This window comes from Oryzias latipes, chromosome 20 (assembly GCF_002234675.1).
Source record: "Oryzias latipes chromosome 20, ASM223467v1".
Classification (NCBI taxonomy): Eukaryota; Metazoa; Chordata; class Actinopteri; order Beloniformes; family Adrianichthyidae; genus Oryzias; species Oryzias latipes.
Window position 1 is genome coordinate 1,036,303 of NC_019878.2, and position 22,149 is coordinate 1,058,451.

At 44.0% G+C, this 22,149-nt stretch overlaps 1 protein-coding gene across 1 annotated transcript; it reads left to right on the top strand.

Annotated features, from left to right (window-relative positions):
* The first annotated feature begins 936 nt into the window (after positions 1–936).
* Positions 937–17,904, top strand: plppr4 (phospholipid phosphatase related 4). The gene is made up of 7 exons (XM_011473565.3): positions 937–1,739; positions 7,245–7,430; positions 8,031–8,160; positions 8,410–8,605; positions 10,654–10,711; positions 11,314–11,487; positions 12,556–17,904. Exons 1-7 carry the CDS (start codon positions 1,668–1,670, stop codon positions 14,218–14,220), a joined length of 2,481 nt encoding a protein of 826 aa, XP_011471867.1. The 5' UTR covers positions 937–1,667; the 3' UTR covers positions 14,221–17,904.
* The last annotated feature ends 4,245 nt before the right edge of the window (positions 17,905–22,149 follow it).

Sequence of the window (22,149 nt, forward strand, 5' to 3'; positions counted from 1 at the left end):
TGTAATGAGACACACACAGACAGAAATGTGAAGGTATCTGCTGTAAATCTATGATGTTAATACCAGGATAAATGTTCGGCTAGTTAGCATGTAGCCTGCTAGCCTTCGAATGTAAAGCGACTGCTAAAGAGTATGTTAATAAAAGACAAGTCCTGAATATCATTATTCCTATTCGACCCTAAACTACTAAATCAGCTGCTGTCTGTCTACCGGCCAGCCAGCTGCCTGAATGCTGTAATGACAAGCAAAAGAGCTCTGCTGGTATCTGGTGAATCGTATGGCAAAGCAGCAAGCTTAGGTATCATAAATTTTATGATATTTTTCTTATATTCAGTGAGACAATAACAAATTGATCATTCTTGTTTTTATTTTTCCTTTCTTGTACGAATGTGGGTCACAAAAACACGGAAGTTACCGCTGAAAGTGACTTTTGTGGCCGGATGGAGAGCATATCGTGTTTATGAATGACTGATGTGAATAATTATTCCGTTTGCAAGAATTAATTATTTTTGTTTGCATGAGTTAATCATTTCGGGGGAACGCTATATTATTTTGAGGGAACGGATGTTACGGAGGGAATGGGAAGTACCCAGGCGCAGAGAGGAGAGGAGGCAGGAGGTTGCAGGAGAACGGGGTTTAATAACAAAACTAAAGCTGAAACCAAAACCACTGCATACGGCAGGCAAAACTCGAAACACTAGAAAGACTCAAAACCGGGGTAGAATACAATATGGACCAGCACAGGAGGAAGGGAAAGACAGCACTTAAATACATACAAGGCAACAAGAGACAGGTGGAAACACTCAGGACTGATGGGGCAAGGTAAAACTCGAAACAACAACAAAACAGGAAATACTACAAAATAAAACAGGAAATCAAGGAACAAAACACAAAGTGACTGAAACCGTAACAACGGAATAGTATTTTGTGCAAACAAGATTTTAATTTGTGGGAACGAGTTTTATTTTAATTTTTTCATGTCAGGACATGGGCTCCGTAGTTGTTTGATGAATGTGGTTAAAATAAACTTCCTGTCAAAGACCTACAGCTGAAGCAGAACTGGCTTGAAATATTTCCGTAATACTTCCACATAAAATATGAGCTTCCTTTTTTTATTATTTCACATTTTCTTCTCAGTAATCGTTATTATTTCAGTGTAAACACACGTCCCGGCCTCCGTACACAATCGTGGACGCTTATGTTAGACAGGATCAAACACTCTGCATGCAGTCACGGTTCCGGCCTGCAGGGGGCGTCCTTCTGCCGGCTGTCTGTCACCTTCTTGGCTTTCGAGCTAAAGCGAGAAGAAAATGTCATCTTGAAAGTGAAAGCAGAGCGGAGCCTGCAGCAGGTGTTCCCTCTAACGGCAGGAGCTCCGTGAACGGTGACCGAAGGCTGTCACGTGACAGTGACAGGTCACACTCAGACGTCTCATGTCAGCGCGCCTGCGCCACAGCTCCGTCCTCTCCGCTGGGTGGGTGGAGTTGCTCAGAACCGAGCCGCGGGTTTCCCCCCATCCTGACTGAATGCCGGGGCGCTGAGGCTGAGTCCGGATCGTGAGCTGCTGTGTCTCCAGCGTCCGGCCGCGCGGCATGGAGGAGCGCCCCTGATCCGCGCAGGAGCATCAGCTGTCCTCCCCGTCACGATCCGCACTGACAGGCCTGACCATGTCTGCGCGGGACAAGGGGGTGCTCACCAAAGACAGCGTCAGCCTGCTGCCGTGTTTCTATTTTGTGGAGGTGAGTTTGGGGTCTGAGCTGCGGACGCGGGTGGTGCGCGCGGGAGGCAGCATGGATGGAGGCGCCCGCGCGCATGCACTGACTGAGGAGCGGCTTCCACAAACATTGATGCCATTCGGGTCTGTAGGGTCTACAGAGGAGCTGGACGCACAGCGGAGCTGCTTCTGCGTCCAGGTTCAGCCTCTGCAGACAGGAAAGCAGCAGCGATGCCAGCGTTCCTGCTGTCCTTCAGCCGTGCACGGCGCCGAGCACGCGGACAGATACGTGTCCTCTTTTAGAGCGGCTGAAATGCGGGAACAGGCAGCTTGTGGAAACCGGTGCTCTTCCTCTGCGCGCGTTATGCGCGCTCCACTTCACTGCCGGCCTGTCACGCGCACCCTGGCCTCATGTATTTTGGATCCTGCTTTGATGCAGTCGGCATGACAGCAACATTTCCATGCACGCTTGTCTCAGAAAAAGATTCCACCTGAACACAACCATCAGCTGCAGCCGCTCAGACGGTTCTGGGCCTGACTCACAGACAGCAGGGCCCGTGTAAAGTGGGTCAGTGCTGAGAAGTCACTGCAGCCAGTGGAGGATGGAATCCAGCCTGCTCAGGGTTACTGCATGACTGAGTCGGCCGTTCATCTCATCAGCTGCTCAGGGTGGAGTGCTCCACCGCCAAGATGCATGTCTACCGGTACGCTGTGTGTCTTCACCTGCAACCCGCCTTTCAGATGCTGCGAAGCCTCAACATTGATCCCGACACCAAGAAGCAGCAAATGAAACAGAAAAGTCAATGAGTAAAATGAAGGAAGCTGTCAGCCTCAGTGGAGGCAAAGCTCCCCAGGCTGCTTCTCCTCAAAGCTGCATTAACAGAAGCATGTGAAGCTGCAGAGACACAGAAGATCATATCGTGTGTGACCAAACCAAGGAAGAAGCCTGCCAGTGGAAAAACAGCGGGAAATGAGCTGCTTGACTGGTATCACTTTGTGCTTCAGAGGATTCCCATGTAGCTTAGTGTCCAAACAAGCTGACCTGCCCCCCCAGCACCAGCACCCCCACTCATAGACAAACATGCACATGTGAAAAGCGGAACCCCTGTACAGCTGCAGGTGGATGTCAGTTCTGACTGATCCAGTCCATTTACCCGAATGCTGGATTGGTAACCCCCCCCCCCCCCCCTTCTCTGTTAAGCAACAGTGATGTGGGGCAAAGGAAGTCCAGAAGCACCCGCATGCTGCTCCTCAGCATCAGCTGTGTGTGGGGGGGCTCATCCCGTCAGCCTTCATTCCCCTCAGACCGGAATGACCTGACCTCACAAAGCCAAAGGCATCCCACAGCTTCCAGGGCGTCTTTATGAATCCTCGCCAAGGCCATTCCGAAAAGAACATGTCAACTTTGTGATTCTGTTTTTTCTTTTAAATTGGGAGTGGTTGGTTTGCCTTGTTTGTGGTGTCTCCCACACAGGGATCATATTAAACATGTTGTGTACCCGTGTTCCTATGCAGCTTCCTGGTTACATTCAGGGAAACACTTTATCCATTTAACTAAGAAGTAGTGAAGTGATGTGCCAAATACTTTCCAATAGGATGCTGTATGGAGTTCTGTGGTTCTGCTTTGTTCTCTTCTATACGCTAAGATAAATACTGCAAGCTTGTCAGGAGAGACATCATCATCATCCTCATCATCACAGTGGCATCGCAGGAAGAGCACAGTGTGCATAGAGCTCCACGCTGCTGGCATGACCACAATGACAACACAACCTTCAACACTTTCTGGGACTGTAAAGACTCTGCGGTGGGAATTCAACTACCAGCCTGCTTTATCAGCAGTGCCACAGTGGAAGAGCAGCACTTCCACATCTGTGATGGTTTTGTTCACAGCTTCTGGCAGCGTCACAGCAGCCTTGAGGAACTGTCAGGTGACCAGGGACAGGGCAAAGATTCAATCCACTGAACGAAAAGATCCTGAACCTGGAGAGAAAATGGGGTGAGACTGAGGAGGATGGCTGTTAGCAGATGTAGGGCGACAGAAGGCCAGCGCTGAACACCATCTCCCACAGGAAGCAGAGCTTTTCAGAGGAAGGGAGCAGAAAGAATGAGGAGAATCACTCAGAACTCTCTTTGCCATCGCTCTCTTAAGTCAGTTATTCCTGCAGCATTTTGACTGGTTGAACACTCTAAAACCCTATTTTCTGACACAGTCAGCTGGAATGGTTGTCAACTCATTCTCTAGTCTTTGGTTGACATGGAATGCCCTCTGAACTTTTCAGACACATCTGAACCTGAGACGAATGCTTAGTCTGTACAGTTGAAGCCATGTTTCCATGGTCAGAGGAAAACAGCTGCTCCTTCCCGGCGTTGCTTTGGCGATTTCTTCATCACGGTTCAGGACACACTGCTGAACTGTGTCCAGGGAAGTGAGCTTGTTTGTTTTGTGGGTCAGGTGTTGCTGTCTGTTGTTCACTTGTAGGCCAATATTCCGTCCCTTCAGGATTTCACGATATCCATTGAGATCCCACCAATTCCTGCAGATTTGTCTCGACACAACAGCTTTGCTGCAACTCACCAGAATCTGTAATGTTTCAAACGTTTCCCCATTAAACTGTTGCAGGACTCGGTTAGATGTTTTGCCTTTCTCTGCAGTGTCTTGAATCAGTCTCTGGTGAGACACATCTTTATACCTAACTGGAATGATAAAGATGTGTCTCACTGGAAACCCAGCTTTGTGTTTGATGTGGTTGTGTTTCCACAGCTGTGCTTCTACAAAGCACACCAAATTGTTGGTCCTCCAAAGAGAGACGGCTGGTGGTTTACCTGACTCACCGCTGTGACCCACGAGCCGCTTCACTAAAGCTTCAATGGAATTTTATTCCACAAACTCAGCGTCAGAGCGCTTTTTGACATGGAGGATTCATTTTGTCCCAGAACATGATGCTGTAGCTCTCAGTATTGTGAGTTCTGTTGATAAATGAGTGAATATCTGGCAGGAGTGGATCTGAGCGCTGACTTCTGCCATGAGCCGCATCCGACTCACAGACTTTGGGTCACAGCTGAGCAGACGGGCTGTTACTCTGTGGGTGCTCTTTAGTGAGCCGACTCAGCATTGTTTTGTAAAACAGGTTAGATGAAACCGACGTCTGGGATTGAAATGTGAGTTAAGCTTGAAAAGGAGCAGCTCTTTTTGCTGCGGTCTCAAGTCTTGAAGACATTTTTATAAAATGGCTTTTGACCTGAAGATGTGTGTTGTTTTCTGATGGGTTTGAATCATTTTGTGTGCTTTTGATGATTAAATATACTTTCTGTTGCTTCTGTATTTTGCATTGCTCTTTAACTCTGTCCTTTCGCAGCCCTTGTTGTCTTTAAAGTGTGTTGAAAGTATAGAGTTGGATTTTTGGCAAAAATAAAAATACAAAAATACATTTATTTGGCTAAATGATTGCTTCAAAAAAGACATAAACTAAATAAAAAAAACCTGGTGTTGTGTATTAGAGTTCTGGTTTCAGCCAGTGATAACGTCTGGTCTGCTTCTCTGCTTGCTATCAGGTACAGTTTTGCTGCAATGGGGTCGTTATTTCTGCAGAGGGTTGAGTAGAGTCCCTTTCCAACTTCCTTAACCCTTGTTCTATCTTAGATGACCCCCCCCCTTCCATTGACATGTTCTCCCTACCACGACAAAGGTGGATAAAGGTGGAAAGATTTCATGTAATCCATGGACACCAGTGAAGATCACAAATCATTGAAGAAAAAAAGTTCAGAGCACTGTCTAGTGGGTCTAGTTGACCCAACTACCAACGTTAACGTGCCTAGGATAGCACAGGCGTTACCCCTCAGCCATGATCTTCCCCACTGTTGTGGGCCAATGACCTTTCACCTGTTCTCCTGTAGGTCTCATTATTTTCTGTCTCTGTTCTCTTCATTGTTGGAAGGCTCAGCAGTTTTTTAGGACAAACCGACAAACATTCTATAATCTCAGTCACAAAAAGGAACAGGGTAGATAAAAATACACATTCTTAGTGTAGTTTTGAATAAAAGCAAGGCAATGAAATGTGTGTTTAATATGACTGAGTCTTTTTTGGTTTTATTGTTTTGCTACCACCACATTAGTTGGAGGAGATTACAGAAACTGTTGGATAAAACAGATGAATTCTCTGATAGAATTAAGTGAGAATCACTCCTACAAACACAGATTGACATCCTTATGCCAGATAAAAATATCTAACATGTCTGGAATTTTATTGTGTGGGTTTTGTGGAAGAAAATAGTGAATTTATAATCTTGTTTATGTAACGTTTGTTATCTTTTAAACATGAGAGAAGTATGCATACAGTTGTGCTTTTTTTGTGGATTTGTCAAAGAAAACTGTATGCATAGTGATTGTTATAGTTATACTGTATTAATAATAACTGTTATAAAGACAAAGTATTTGAGCTTTTAGGTTATAGTATCTCAGTAAACAGAATAACTCCTTCCTTTAGTGCTTCTGTTTGTTATTTTCACAATAGGTGCAGAGACACTGAAGTCAGGATGTTTGCGTTGTCCACGCTTGGTTCACCTCTATGCTGATGACCTAATGTTCTTCAATGAGGCCATGTTGGGAACTGGATTGTGCCTTAGTGGTGGATGAAATGAAATACTTCAGGTGTTTTTAAATGAAACCTGCTGATGTAGACGAAGCGTGATGTGACTCACAGCTGACAGAAAGAGTTCACCCACCGCTGGAGCTGTCGGTGTTAGCGAGCACGGATGCTAAATATGCTCTGACTTGTTCACAGTTTTTTGCCGCTTATTCAGCAAGAATTCTAAAGTGTCAGCTGGTTCAAAGCAAATTAAAAAAGGACATGTTTTAGAACTTTGCCATCTTGTGTAGATCATGTGCATTACAGAATGCAGGAGGCTCCTCTGGATCTCATTACCTTCACTCTTTGGAGTTGGAGTGGTTAGGAGCTGTGCTGGTTCAAAGAGGACAGTGTTTCTTGGTGCTTACCCCCTTCATTTTCCAACTGCTGGACAGGATTTGTCACTGAAGGGCACCAGCTCTCAGTGCACCGCACACTGAAGAGACGACAAGTCAGCTGCAGCCCTGAAGCAGCCAAGCATTCATCCAAATCAGACGCTCGTGCAAAGCATTGGAGCATTAGACGCGGTCGACTGGGAATTAAACTCCAGCTTTATTATTCTGACTTCATTTCAAAGATGGGAATGAATCCCTGTGATGTTATGTTCTCAGCACAGATGAATAAACATGAGTTCTGTGCTACTTGTGTGCAACATGGGGATGAGGACAATGAATTCAGCTGCTGGAGATGGGGTGTGGGGTGCAGTTAAATGTTAATTCCTCATTTTGGTCTGTATGAATTGTGCTCACTATAAAGTCAAATGAGCATAACCAGTGAACCATAAGGGTATGGCTGCAAAAGCTTCTCTGCCTGTGGATCAAGTATTGATCCTTTAGAGTTATTCAGAGCTTCTGGTATCGTTCCTGTGACCTCTGACCAGATTTTCTGTCCATCTTGATCCACAGCTGCCGATCCTTGTATCGTCAGTGGTCAGCCTTTACTTCCTGGAGTGGACGGACGTGTTCAAACCAGTTCAGTCTGGCTACAACTGTCATGACCGCAGCCTGAGCCTGCCCTACATCGACCCTCACCATGAGGCTATCCCCCTCCTGATGCTGCTGAGCCTGGCCTTTGCTGGACCGGCCATCACAGTAAGTCGGACTGGAGTGGATTTTTAAAGCCTATTAGCATATTAATGCATATTTTGTAGCTCTGGTACTTTCAGTTGACATGATGGACTGTAGACTTAATTATAAAGCAGCGTGATAATTTAAATATAAGCATTACCAAGAGCTAAAGTGTTTCTAAAAAGTTTTAAAATGGTTTTAAAATAACAATGTTTCATATTCATCCACATTTCTTAGTTCTAACCAAATCAAAAAAACGGTGGATTACAAATCTTCATATGTGATCTTGTTCCTGAAGGACACCTGGTTAAAAATCAGGTTTCATTGGATTACATGTGCAGAAGGAACCAGGTCAGCAGCTTTCCTGCTTTGAAAAACCTACTTTCTGGTTTACATGAGACTAAAAAAAACGATTTTCTTCTAGAAAAATGGGTAGTGAAATATTCGCATTCAGTTTTTAGAAAAATCGTAGAAAAATATAATCTGCATAATAATCTGGAAGGTGCTGTACAGCTGAAATGTAGCTCCATTTACAAAACTCCAAGAATCACGAGTATAAATGGCATCAAACAGTCCTGCCGCGTCTCTGTAAGACGTGAAACACGTGCGGTTCTGCCTTCACAGATCATGGTTGGAGAGGCCATCCTGTTCTGCTGCCTGTCGCAGAAGAAGAACGGCGCCACGGCGGAGGCCAACATCAACGCCGCCGGATGCAACTTCAACTCCTTCATGCGCAGAGCCATCCGCTTTGTTGGTAGCGACATTCCTCCTGTCCTCCACACAGCAGCTTCATATCATGAGTGACTGTGAGCATGTCTGACCAGAAACCAAAATTACTGGGGTCTCAGTTTAGACAGACTTTTGGAGCTCTAAGGTGGTTTTGTCTTTTCCAAACAGAAATGATTAAAGCATTTCTGAACTTTCTGATGACGTGCAAAGCTCTCGCCCTGTCAGCACATCTGATGCGTCCCGTTGAGTTAAGCTTCTGTCCTCACGTTCACAGGAGTTCATGCCTTTGGACTTTGTGCCACAGCCCTGATTACAGACATCCTCCAGCTGATGACTGGCTACCCTGCACCTTACTTCCTCACTGTGTGCAAGCCCAACTACACCACACTGAGCCTCAGCTGTGAGCAGAACCCCTTCATCATGGAGGACATCTGCTCTGGAGCAGATCCCAAAGCTATCACCCAAGGCAGGTGAGCAACAAGGCAAACAGCCAAACAGCTTCATAACGTACTCAAAGTCCCACTCCAACTTTAGTTTTATCTTCATTTTATGGTGTTTCCAGTGGGTTTTTAATTAAAGTGATGCAAAATGAAAAACCAGTGTCGTTTTCTAGGACACACTTTCAGCAGAGCGGCAGGAGTTCCTTAGGAATTCACCTGAGGTTACCATCGTCCCTTCGTTTTAACTCTCCGCTAGCTTACAGCTCCTCACAACCCCAAGCTAACATCAACGGCCCGACAAAAATGGCAGCAAAATCAGATCCATCCATCCGTCCAGTTCTGATCCAGATTCCAGCTCAGACGAGGAAAACAAAGACGTTGATGGATCTGTTGGTCTGCAGGTGGAGGATCAGAATGGAGCAGAGCAGGAAGACCGCTTCCTGTTGATTGTTGCTTCCACGTAACAATACAAGCTTTTTCCAACTGCATTTCCTTTAGTCCTGATTCATCACAGTTTGAATGAAGAAATCCTCAGATACACAGTTTTGATCTTAAGTTCTTTTATATCTGTCCTCCATCATGAGGAAAATGCTACAAGAACATGTTAAAAACACCAGAAACACCTTTTTTACGGGAGTGGGTGTTTAAGAAAAACAAGGTATCATAAAAAAACCAAGAAGACAGACTCACGATGTCATGTGGACACAACGCTAGAAGTTATAAACATAGGCGGAGCTAAGATCAGACCACGGGCTGATTTCCTAAAGCTTCTAAAAACTTTACCCAGAGCTTCTAACTTTGCTGAAAAGTTCAAATGAAAAGTTTTGGCTTGAAGAGAAAATGAAAGCAGAACAAGAGGAACAGAAGGAGACCCTTCAAGAAAGCCATCGTCCAGCAGAGGACAGGTGTTGGGGCTATGTAGTTATCATTGCTTACACTCTATCTCCATCACATGTAGTTCTTGTCTTTGTTAAACAAAAAGTCATAACCCTGACCCCCCCCCCCCCCCCCCCCCCCCGTTCATCATTTCAACACGTTATAAGTAAACACGGATGAATGGAAGGTACAAACGTGGAGCAGGGTTACAGGGCATCAAAATGTCACCGCTTGCTTTTGACATTTTCAGTGAATACGATGCCTTTGAAGGAGGAGGGGGGGGGGTCCTCTTCAGCTTGTTGGACGGATCAATGGCTGTGTGATGGCTTTTGCTATCATAAACTCGACACATGTTGTAAAAAGACAAAACAGGCAGAGAACGATGAGTTTAGGGGTCAATCATTTCAACGGGAGGTGCCAGCATGGGCCAGACGGAAACCAGGACCAGATGTCACTGGTGGGACTGGCACCAGGACTAGCAGACTTAATGCAGGCTTGCAGCTTCGTTATGTCCTGTCCGTCACTGGGTTCACTGCACCCAACCCAACTTTCAGCCTTCACCTGCAAGCTTTGGACTGTCCGCCCAAAAATAGAGCTGTCATCTTAACTTCTGAGTGTAGAAAATGAAAATGGTTTGGAATACAGAAGGCATGAGTCAGGCGATCTCAGTGGGTCATGATTTCCACTGCATGCCCAGGTTTTTAAGTACAGTTTTGTTGATCTGAGTATGCTTTTTGTTTAAAACAGCAGAGTTTAGGTGTCTTGCTCAGCATTCCCTGTTGGATGCAGGATGGAACATTTTATTTGTGGTCTACAAATGCTCTAAGACCTCTTATAAAACTGGATGGATTCATGCAGAAGCACAGCAGCATGAGTCTGTGTGTAAATGAATTTTTTATGACTCCACAGATGCTGCACATAAAAATGAAAGATACGCTCATCTCTGCACGTACAGTGAGTAAGAGCTGGGCTCTGGTTTATGGAAGCGACGATGTAGAGGTGTCAGAAGTAGGTCACTGGGTGGAGCCATGAGAGAAATTGGGCCACTGGTTCCCTTTCCCTCAAGCGGAGCATTTAGCTGCAGCTCACAGCAGAGCAGACTGCATGCTTGTCTCATTTTTAAATGTAGACAGGCAGGAATCATGAGAGCAAAGCTAAAGGATGTTAGCCGACTCACAGTTCTGCTGCTCTATGTCTTTCAGAAAATCGTTTCCATCGCAGCATGCTACCCTTGCCTCCTTTGCTGCCGTCTATGTTTCGGTGAGTATTTGTAGAAATAAAGTGACAATAAGAATACAAAACGTTTGAAGCCTCGCGTTTACCATGTAGGGAATAAGGCTCTATAATGCAACCACAAGGCGGTACAATCCAGCGCTGTTGTGTGTCATTTCCATACATATGGAACTGCACTTTTCAATGGTGTGCCTAAAAGAAATTCATGGTCACACCAGTGGACCCAGCCATCCTGTGAAAAAAAAACGATCTAAAGACTCTGTTATCGTTAATAATATGTTTCCTCTGAGTTTAAAAAGGGCTATAACTTTCTTTATAGCTGGATGGAGGACGATGATGATGGTTGGTGTGGGCGAGGAAGACGGAGAGAGTTAGATGTAGTTGATTCTGTGTGGAGACCCCTGAAGGGGGCAGCAGAAAGACAAAGAAAAGCAGTCAAATGAAATACTTTCATCCAGATAATATTCAAATCTTGTAAATGATAATAAACAAGTCCCGATGGTTTCGTCTTGTGTTTTTGCGTTTGACTTAAAAATATCTGAAAGTCAGAATTTTAAAAGAACAAATTGTCCAAAAAGACAAAGATGGAAAGTTGATGGTTTAAAATTGGATGTCTTTGCTGTTGACAGATGTACTTCAACAGCACACTCACGGACTCTTCCAAGCTGCTCAAACCTCTGCTGGTCTTCTCATTTGTGATGAGCGCCATCATCTGTGGGCTGACCAGAATTATTCAGTACAAGAACCACGCTGTAGACGTCTACCTGGGATTTCTGATTGGAGGTGCGATTGCCGTGTACCTGGTAAGCCTCCTTTAACCTCTTTCTGTGGATTCATGATACAGTATGAAGATACGAGGAGTTAAGGATCAACAGGTGATTGAATAATTCCAAATCCATGTTTGAACTTGATTGTGGTGAAATAATCAAAGCTCTTTTAACTAAAACCTATGACTATTACATTGTGCAATAATGATTACTGAAGTGTTTTAATTATAATCAATAACTATTGATTTTCTTGACTTGATCTCCAACGTGTAGCAATAATTACTGGTTTAATGTGATCATGTGTTTTTTTATATAATGGTTTCTGTTTACTGAAATCATGAATTAATGTTTTTATGTATCAAAGCAGTTGATAGATTGAGGTGGAAAAGGATGATTCGCTGTGGAGATTCCCTGATAGGAAAAGCCGAAAGAGAAAGAATGTATCAATGCATTTCATCATTTCTGTAATGAAATTGATAAATCTGTGGGATTTTTTTCCTGTATTGACTACAATTAATGGTTAAAAACAAAAAATAAAAATGAAATCAAATCAAAAATCAATTCTGTGTTTGGGCCTGAAAGCTGACGAGCCTCCTAAAGGCTGCAGCAGAAACAGCTTCCTGTGGATTCTGTAGAGTTTTTGAACATGAAAGATCCATATGACACACCTGAATCCCCCCCCTTACATGTTGCTTAAGTGTCCACTGCACTACAACATGTCGCCCGCAGCATGCCTGTAGAAACATTTTCGCCTTACGGACTCACCAAGCTGTCTATGGCCGTTGTAGTTCATGCAGGTCACTTGCATCATGCATGGCGCGTACAGGTTTCCCCCTTTTTCACCTCAGACAGCCCATATGCAGCCGTGACTAAGAAGACAAATCAGAGAGGATTTAGGAATGTTGGCCTAAACGAACATGGAGGAAACACGGATGCTGTGGATGCAAATAAATGACTTTAGCTCAGATCATCTCTGTTTGTCTTATCTTGTCACAATCGTAAAGGTCGGCCACTGCAAAGGCTGTTTGCACTGTCAAAGTTGATGTGAGGATCACACTTGACTTCAAATAAGCCTTTGGTGTTCCTGTGTTTTTGTGTCACTAGGGTCTGTATGCAGTTGGAAACTTTCAGTCTAGTGAAGAGACCGGCAGCACCCCCCCTCTGCTTGTACATCAGCCCTCTTGCTCCATGCCCCACCTAGGCCAGGAGACCATTCTCCATCACCTACAGGTCAAAGCTGGCATGGTGAGTGAGCCGGGCATGCCCACCTCCCACTCTGAAGGCGTGCTCCACCAAAGCCTTCAGCAGAGAGCGGACGAAAGCCTCAAACGCTCCAGTGCAGATTTTGAGGTCATCTCCCCCTGCAACCCTCATAACAAAGACGCTGTCATGACTTTTAGTCACACCCTCCCTCGCGTTCACACCCCTCAAGCCATCTCGATGTACGAGGAAGCTGCCAGACGTCACATTGCCACTCTTCACCACGCCTCAATGGACTCCAGCCGCTCCAAACAGCTTCTGTCTCAGTGGAAGAGTAAGAATAACAACCACAAGTGCTCCATGCTGGTGTCCGAGTCCTTTTCGTCCTCTGTGGACTCTGCGTCTGGCCAGTCCTCCCAGCATGCACACCACCACGGCAGCATGGAGTTTCGGTCCAGCTCTGAACCCTCTGCAGTGAGCCTAAACGGAGGTCTCGACAGCCACGCATACATGTCCAGCCTGCCCCCGGGTACTAGTACCACTCTGCCTACTAACTGCAGTGGCATAGCAGGAGGAACCAGGATATCCATGCAGTCCAGACCGGGCTCCTCACAGCTAGTCCACATCCCAGAGGAGGCCCATGAGCCTTACAGCAGCACCTCCCAGAAATCAATAGGAGATGGAGGTAGTGACAGGATGTCAGCGGTAAACAGCACCGCTCAAGCTAACTGGCAAAGGGCAGCAGATATGGCAGCAGTGTGCAGGACTAACGGAAACATACCAAACAGTCAGCCTCGAATCATGCAGGTGATTGCCATGTCCAAGCAGCAGGGGCTACTACAAACACATTCCAAAAGCTTAGATGAGAGCAGCATTGGTGTGAACAAGAATGGAAGTAGCCAGGGTGCTCCTCATTGCAGGGCACCCATTGATCAAGACCTCACCAGCAACACAGGCTCCGGTTCACTGGGCAGCACCTCACGCAGCATTTCAGGGAGCACTGGAGCCATTGTGAGGGTAGAGGCCCACCCTGAAAATAGCAAACCAGTGATTCAACCTCCATCCACAGATGGCAGTGGATCATGGAGATGGCGCTCCCTGGATCATGGCACTGGAGCTGGCGCAACCCCCGGGACCGCTGCAGCAGGTCAGAGACAGTCCTTTGAGCACAGTGATCAGAACGTAGACTCAGAGAGTTCAGACTCGATACGTGAAGGCTCAATCGATAGGAAGAGATGCAATCACATCGTTACCACGGCTTCCGCAGTTGGAAACACACCTGTAGTTACTGTCCACACCCAGAGCAGTAGCACCAGCCAGTCAGAGCAGAGACCCAACCCACAGAGTCTTTCTACCATACGGGTCACTCCGGGAGACGGAGGAGGTTCTGCGTCCGGAGGTGGTGGAGAGACCGCCTCAGAAACCCCTTCAGTTGCTTCCAGTCGCGAGTCAACACTGCGAAGAAAAGGGAACAACAGGATCATGGTTCCAGAGAGAGCCAACAGCCCGGACATTGCTCGAAATGTTTTCTACAAGGGAACATCCATGACCCCCGCATTCAAAGACTAAAGTCTAGAGAGACATGGTGGTCCGATCAAGATGTAGCCAAAAAGATCGGAAAACTGGTAAAAAGCCAGCTGTCACTGTAAATGGTCAGAGTACATAAGTTATGAGGTTTTCCATAGCATGATTTTGTACTAGTTTACACTAAAGCACAAGCATTTAAGTCTTGTAGAAGTTCTCACTGTGTGCTGTGGTCATGCCCAAAAAACCCTTGTTGGTGTTGAGTCTGTGCCTGTAGTTTTTACTGGAGGCAAACATTTCCTTACAGTCATGCAGGTTGAAGAAATAATGATTATATATACATATATTGAAATATATATATATACATATATAAACACTTGGAAAGAGTTTCTCTAGCTAGTTGTAGATTTCTAAAAAAGAATCAAAACAGTTCCATTCAGACTATGACTATGTAACAGGTGTTACGTCTCATCATTGTAAGTGGTGTGTATACCTGAAGGTGGTGCTACACTGTTTGATAAAACCCAGAAAAATTCTATAATTGTAAAAGTAAAAAAGTCTTTTGTAAAACTTTAAAACGATGACTTCAAATAGTTTCTATTTTCCATGTTTTCTGCTCAGAAACGACAAATTCAACAGAAAACAGTTTGAACCGAAGTGTGCTTAGCCTCCGTCCTGTAGCAATGAAAGCAATGCTGCGCCTTGCACTGAAACCAATGTTTACTTTGTGTGAGGTTTGCCAAAATCCTCAATCTGTGTGGCTCTGAAACCCGTAGACATACAAAACCTTTCAGCACTAAAAGGAGAAACAGCACTGACATTACAACAGTGTTTGTCACAGCACTGACAGTAGGTGGCAGGGACTACACCAAAAAAAGTTCAGAAAAAAAGCTTGGCTCCCAGATAAAGGAAGTCTAGTGAAGAAATAAAAAGTGTGTTTTATATTTTCCACTGTGATCTGACTTGTAGCACATTGTTGTCTTCGGTTTTGGATTCTTTGGAGGACTTGGTTCAGGGAGGCACCCTGCTCTGTTCAGCTCTCATCAATGGCTAAAGTGCTCCGCGGTACAGAACCAAGTGTACTGGGGCACGGTACGGACCACCTGATGGGAGTCGGGAGGTTTCACACACATTCAGCATTCCCAAGCATGGTCAAAGTTCACATTTTTAGTTTTTCTCCTAAACCCAAAGAATGAGTTGTACAACATAAACTCAAATAAAGTAGAAGAAAGCAAACTAATATTGTGGCCACATCTGATGTCAACCAGGCATCTCCTAAATTGTGCGTTGTGTGCTTTTAAATAAATACATGAATTAGTAGCACAGTTTGCTCTGAACATTAGCAGCAGTGCTAACTTGACTTCTTTGTAGCATTTGTGTGATCAGCATCACGTCATGACATCCTAATACCTCGTTGTAATAATCAGCAGTGTGTTGGAGGCTCTGCTGAGGAGGAGTGGGCCACGTTGCTGATCTGATCCCCCTCAGTACTTGCATGAGCTGAACCAGCAGCGAAGTCGGGCTGTGATTTCCCTCTGTGCCATTCAGTAACCAGCAGCTTTTTACTGTGACTGTTGTTCCACTGTTCTCTGAGCGTGGAGACGTTTGACAGTTTCACTTATCAAGTCTAAAATATTATACTATGAATTTGTTTTCATGTTGCAGAGTAAAAATGTTTAAATACTTGAAATTTTGGCACACGTGTTATTGTAACCACCATTTCAATACCGGTGTGACGATCTGTGGAGATTTCCAAAGCCAGGAGTTTGGGATCAATCATATTCTGTATATGATCAATATATTTTGCTTTATGTTTAACATGATTTAGCATTTCCCAGATGAAGTTGCATGTTTCACAGTGTGTTTTAATGATGACTTTACGAAGCATTATGCAATTTAATTGTGTTTTTGTGTGTGTGAGTATTTCATAGTGTAAAAATCTTTTAATGAAAGTACTGTTTTGCTTTAAGGCATAGCACAGGTTTTCTCTCCTTCTGTATTCAGTTATTTGAAAAGTGGCCATACCATCCTGTGAAAACACCCAAATGTAAAGAGAACCTGGGACCAGGGAAGTGATGCTTTCCCACAAAAAAGACTGTTTTGTTTATAAGCTGGAATGACTGACGGTAAAGCGGGCCATCACTTTTAGAATTCTCTTACTGAATTTGACACATTTGTACTTCCAGTATGCAGCAGGATCTCAGTGTTTTCTTCCATTTTCTACTGTAGCATTTTTGACAAACCTTCTGAATGACCGTTTTTCTAAAGGATACTTTAAAATCTGAAACGGAACCAGTCAATGTGCTTTTAATGCACACAGTCGTACACCATCTTGGCTCCTAAACAGATGTTGAGTATCTTATTTACACAGCTTTGGGAACATCCAACTAAAGGTTTGACATTTGTTGTTATTTGCATTTTCTTTTATTCTAAAAGATGAGGAAAAAAAAAACAGAGATCATTCTTCCCTCGAATAAGGAATCTTCCCAAAAAGATGCCACAGTTAAGTACCGCTTTCTATCTGCAGAAACAATGACTTGTTGGTCCAGAAGCACAATCCTTAGCAGATGCCCCAGACGATCTACAAATATACAGATTCCAACAGTTACACAAAGATGCCTGCATTAGGTATTGGACCTAAACTCTGACAAACGTCTCTGCTCCACCATCAGTTGAACCCAGTCTGATCAAACCCACATTTCCCATTTCAGCTGTAGCTTCTATTTGCAAGAACAATCATTTGTCTTCAACAGTTAATCGACAAATCCTATTAGCTGATCATCAGTCAACCTTCAGGTGGGCTGACTCCGCCTTAGTCCAACTAAATCAAAGTTCTGTTTTAAAAAAAAAAGTTTAATGCTAACTTCTGACGGCAGTCAAATATTAATACCAGTTTTAACATTTATGTGAAAGAAGCAGCAGCCTCTGTGATGTGTGAAACTAACAGGATTTTTGAGTTTGCTTTTAATGAAGGCCTCAAAACTGTGCCTGTTGACGTTTAAACATGAATGCTGTCTTAATGAACCGGCCACAGCAGTTTTGTGTGTTGATGGGAGTCAGCAGGTCCAGCAGCTCAGAGCATTCAGATGAGCTGAAGAGGCACTGCTGCCAAAAAAAAACAGAAAAGTGAAACCAGAAATCACACAGATTCCAGCTGTCACTTTGAGACGGTACAAGGTTATGTTCAAAGTTACCTCAGCCATATTTCTTCTCCATTCTGATGTTCATTTTAATCTCCAGAGGCTGATCTTCCCCATGTCTGCATGACGAAGAGCCGCTGATGGCTGGTTTGGTTTTTGTCACGTTTTTCTCACAGAGCTCTGGTTGAGAGTGTCTATAAATGTTGATTGAGTACAAAATCTGAAGGGAAGCTCTGTCAAATGGACAGATTGTCTGGAAGGCATATGCAACACAACATCCTGAAGTGATCGATCCAATGAGTAGCAGAGCAGATGGTCATGCATGTGTGCATCCATGTCTCTGGACAATTAATGCTTACCGATAATGTGATCAGCCATTTCTGTTCTATGCATCCTAAAAATAAAAATACCTACATATCTTTGCTGTCATGTGAGGAAAAAGAAAATCTTCCTCTGGTTTATTAACCTGATTTGATCAAATATGAATCATTTGAAAGCAACTGAAACTCAAGTTTGATGCAGCAAGTCTACCACAGCTGTCAAAGTTATGTCAGACATGAAATATTGGAATAAATGTTTATTATACAGACGTGTAGACTCTGAAGCTTTTGTTCTAAGTGTTTGACATTGTACAACTTATTGGATGTTCTATGATAGACACATCTATCATATTTAATGCCTTTTGTCAGCCTCCATCAACTAGAACCTGGGGACAGTTGATGGTACGCAGACGGGGCATTTCCGCTTAAGAAAAACTCTTTGCAGTATGCTAGCACACTGTTCTCTAGATAAGTTCATGAACAAAATGTTACTTTCAATACACTACAAGTTCACATGACAAATGAGTCGGGATTCATCTGGAGTGGTCTCCACTCAATGCAAAGCTATCGATTGCCCCTTCTGTTACGTCCACAAACATACAGGTCTAGGGCTGGAGGGTACGTAACATAAAACACGCAATGGATGACTTTTAGGGTTTTTTATTGAAAAAGGAGGAGGAGGGGAGGTAGGACCAAGGTTGGGCCAAATGAATTAAATAAATAGAACAAACCCGGCCTGGCTATCACAGCGATCGATCGATCGATAGTTCTGATTATGTCTAATAGTGCTGTATGCGATGGAGATGTCAATTTCCATGCGGGAACCTCCCAAATGGATAAATAAAGTTATCTATCTATCTATCGATCGATCGATAGATAGATAGATAACTTTATTTATCCATTTGGGAGGTTCCCGCATGGAAATTGACATCTCCATCGCATACAGCACTATTAGACATAATCAGAACTAAAACAAGAAAACACAAGTCTTATCAACTTACATAACAGAAAACAAGCTACATGAGGTGTACAGGGTACCCTGTCTTACCTGTCCACAAACCTCCCACACTCTCCAGTCTAAAGGGACATAACATTCATTTGCATTGTGATCCAGACGAGCTCCTTTCCCAAGTAATCCATGGGAGCCCATATGCAGGCCTGGTGGCTCCGGGGCCTGATTGCACAGCTCGTCAGGTGTCCACCAGGTGTCTTCACTCAGCACATGCAGAGGAAGGAAAAAAGAAAGACAATGAAGAACCCCTGCATGTAACACCTTCCTTGTTATATTTACTTTTTAAATCTAAATGTATGCCGGTAAACATTCTACAGAAGTTGTTCTGTTCAACTAAAAAGGTTTTTAAAAAGCTGACAGATGAAATAGCGCTGTTTTCTTTCAAAATTGGGTTGCTGTGACGAGAATAGTTGCAGTCAGGACCATAAATATTTGGTCAGAGACACATTCTTTCTAATCTAGTTTCTGTGCATTACCACAGTGAATTTGAAATAAAACAACTCAGATGCCATTGAAGTGCAGACTTTCAGCTTTTATTCCATGGGTTGAACAAACAGATTGTATAAAAATGTGTAAAACTAAAGCATTTTTTAAACACAATCCCTTCATTTCATGGGCTGGTAAGTAATTGGACAATTGACTTCCATGCTATTGCCTGGGCAGGTGTGGGAAATTCCCTTGTTATGTCATTATGAGTGAAGCAGATAAAAGGCCTGGAGTTGATTAGAGGACTCGTTCTGCATTTGGAAGATTTAGCTGTGAACAGACAACATGCGGTCAAAGGAGCTCTCCATGCAGGTGAAAGGAGCCATCATTAAGATGAGAAAACAGAAAAAAAAACATGAAACCAGAAATTGCTACAGTATTAGGAGTGGCAATATCAATAGTGTGGTACATCCTGAGAAAGAAAGAAAGCTCTGGTGAACACAAAAAAGACCTGGGGCCTCATTTATAAAACTTTGCGTAGGATTTGCGTCAGAAGTGGCGTATGGATGAAACATAGGACGTGCGTACGCACAGAAATATTCGGATTTATAAAACCGTGCGCACGCACATCCTACGCATCTTTCCCTTAATAAATCACAACCAATTCTAAATGCAGCGCAGCTTTTGCGGCTTCATGACACGCCCATAGTTGCCCATAAATAGTCCGTGAAACGCCCACAAATGAATATTCATTGATTGAAACCATGGCAAACACAGAGAGGAAATGAAAAAAACGTAACTTCACTCAATGTGAAGTAGAAGTTATCGTTGGCGAGGTGGAAAAGAGGAGAAAAGTGTTGTTTGGAGGGCACAGTGTGGGCATTACTAATGCCAAAAAGGCAATTGAGTGGCAAACGGCGTTAGTGCTGTAGCCTCACAACCTCGGACCGTGGTTAAATAAAAAAGAAATGGTCGGACATCAAGTCGAGGCAAAAAAACCTCTGGCGCTGCATCGCCAGAGTGTGTCTGCCATGGGGGGGGGGGGGACACCGGAGCTGACCCCTCTTGATGAGAGACAAGCGGCAAGAATTGGGGAATCCCTTAGTGGAGTAGTGACTGAGGCGCAGGGGGACGCCGACGCGCCAGATGCACCGGGTGACACACACCCAAAAGCTCCAACAGGACGGCTCGAGGAAGTGGGAACCGGCTCATAAGCCACTCGTCCTCGTTTGCCAGCACGTCTCCTTGCTGTCTAAAGATGCGTTCACTCCGAATTCTTCCATTTGCCACTTCTTCTAAGAGCACAAGATCAGCCATTGTGCGTCATTACGCATTGTGATGGGGCATTTTATTTCCATCCATTTAATTACATCTGACAAGCTACAGATGTCGGTAATAATCCACGTGGAAATGGGAAATTGATCAGCAAATGTAATTTCTTGTTGCTTTCTGAATGGTTGAGACATACGCCATACATTGTTTTATCAAAAATAAAACAAACTAAAGGCATATGCATGAATACCATAATTCCATAGCTTATGAAGAAATGTTTTACTATGAAAACAACTTTCCCCAGTGGACATTTAATGCATCTCTCTCTATCTATCCATCTGTCTGTCTGCACATATATCTGCTCCGCCAGACGGACACATTGACGGGAATATCAGTTTTGTACATTATTTCGTTCTGTTAACTATATTATTTATGAGGATGAATTGCACAACATGCCAATATTGCAGAACATATTTCACTTTTCTTTTTGCAAATAAGTGTTCATTTGAATTTCTGTTGTATTTTCTTTTTTTTTTTTTGTTTCACTGCTGATCGATCAAACGGGTGTTGGTGTAGCTGTTAATTGTAAGACTTGCTTTGTGAAGTCTTCATGTTATTTCTGAGAGGCAGTATTGTCATTTTCACTTTCACGTGTTTCTTCCATCTGCCGACGGCGTCGCCGTTTCTCATTTCACCCGTTTTTGTGCGTACGCCTGGGTCAGAGCTTGCGTGAAGGACCGCACATTTTCCCGTCAAGTTTGCTTTTTATAAATCTCAACTATTGCGTAGAGAGTGGCGTACGCCTTCTTTTGTGCGTACGCAACGTTTATGAATGAGGCCCCTGGACGTCCACGGAAGACAACAGTGGTGGATGATGGCAGAATAATTTCCATGGTGAAGAGGAACCCGTTCACAACAGCCAACCAAGTGAACAACACTCTCCAGGAGGTAGGCGGATCAATATCCAAGTCTATCATCAAAAGAAGACTGCATGAAAGTAGATCCAGAGGGAACACTGCAAGATTCAAGCCACTCATAAGCCTCAAGGAGAGGAAGGCTAGATTGGACTTTGCTAAAGAGCATTTAAAAAGGTTCTGGAAAACATTCTTTGGACAGATGAAACCAAAACCAACCTTTACCAGAATGATGGCCAGAGAAAAGTATGGAGAAGGCGTGGAGAAGCTCCTGATCCGAAGCACACTACATCATCAGTAAAACAGGGTGGAGGCAGTGTGATGGTCTGGGCCTGCATGGCTGCTAGTGGCACTGGGACACTAGTGTTTATTGATGACGTGACACAGGACAGAAGCAGCCCAATGAATTCTGAGGTGTTCAGAGACAAACTGTCTGCGCAGATCCAGGTGAATGCAGCCAAACTGATTGGGCGGCGTTTCATAATACAGATGGACAACGACACAAAACATACAGCCAAAGCAACTCAGGAGTTTATTAAAGCAAAGAAGTGGAATCTCCTTGAATGGCCAAGTCAGTCACCTGATCTTAACCCAATTGAGCAGCATTTCACTTGTTGAAGACTAAACTTCAGACAGAAAGGCCCACAAACAAACAGCAACTGAAAGCCGCTGCAGTAAAGGCCTGGCAGAGCATTCAGAAGGAGAAACCCAGCATCTGGTGATGTCCATGAGTTCAAGACTTCAGGCTGTCATTGCCAACAAAGGCTTTTCAACCAAATATTAGGAATGACCATTTGGTTTTCACTTATTTCATTTGTCCAATTACTAACCAGCCCATGAAATGAAGGGATTGTGTTTAAAAAATGCTTTAGTTTTTCAAATTTTTATAC

Excerpts from the sequence above, each read along its gene's own strand:
- plppr4 (XM_011473565.3), top strand. The coding sequence starts at position 1,668 with ATGTCTGCGCGGGACAAGGGGGTGCTCACCAAAGACAGCGTCAGCCTG. Across the intron at positions 7,431-8,030 it reads TTGCTGGACCGGCCATCACA|ATCATGGTTGGAGAGGCCAT; the intron begins GTAAGTCGGACT and ends CTGCCTTCACAG. Across the intron at positions 8,606-10,653 it reads AAAGCTATCACCCAAGGCAG|AAAATCGTTTCCATCGCAGC; the intron begins GTGAGCAACAAG and ends TATGTCTTTCAG.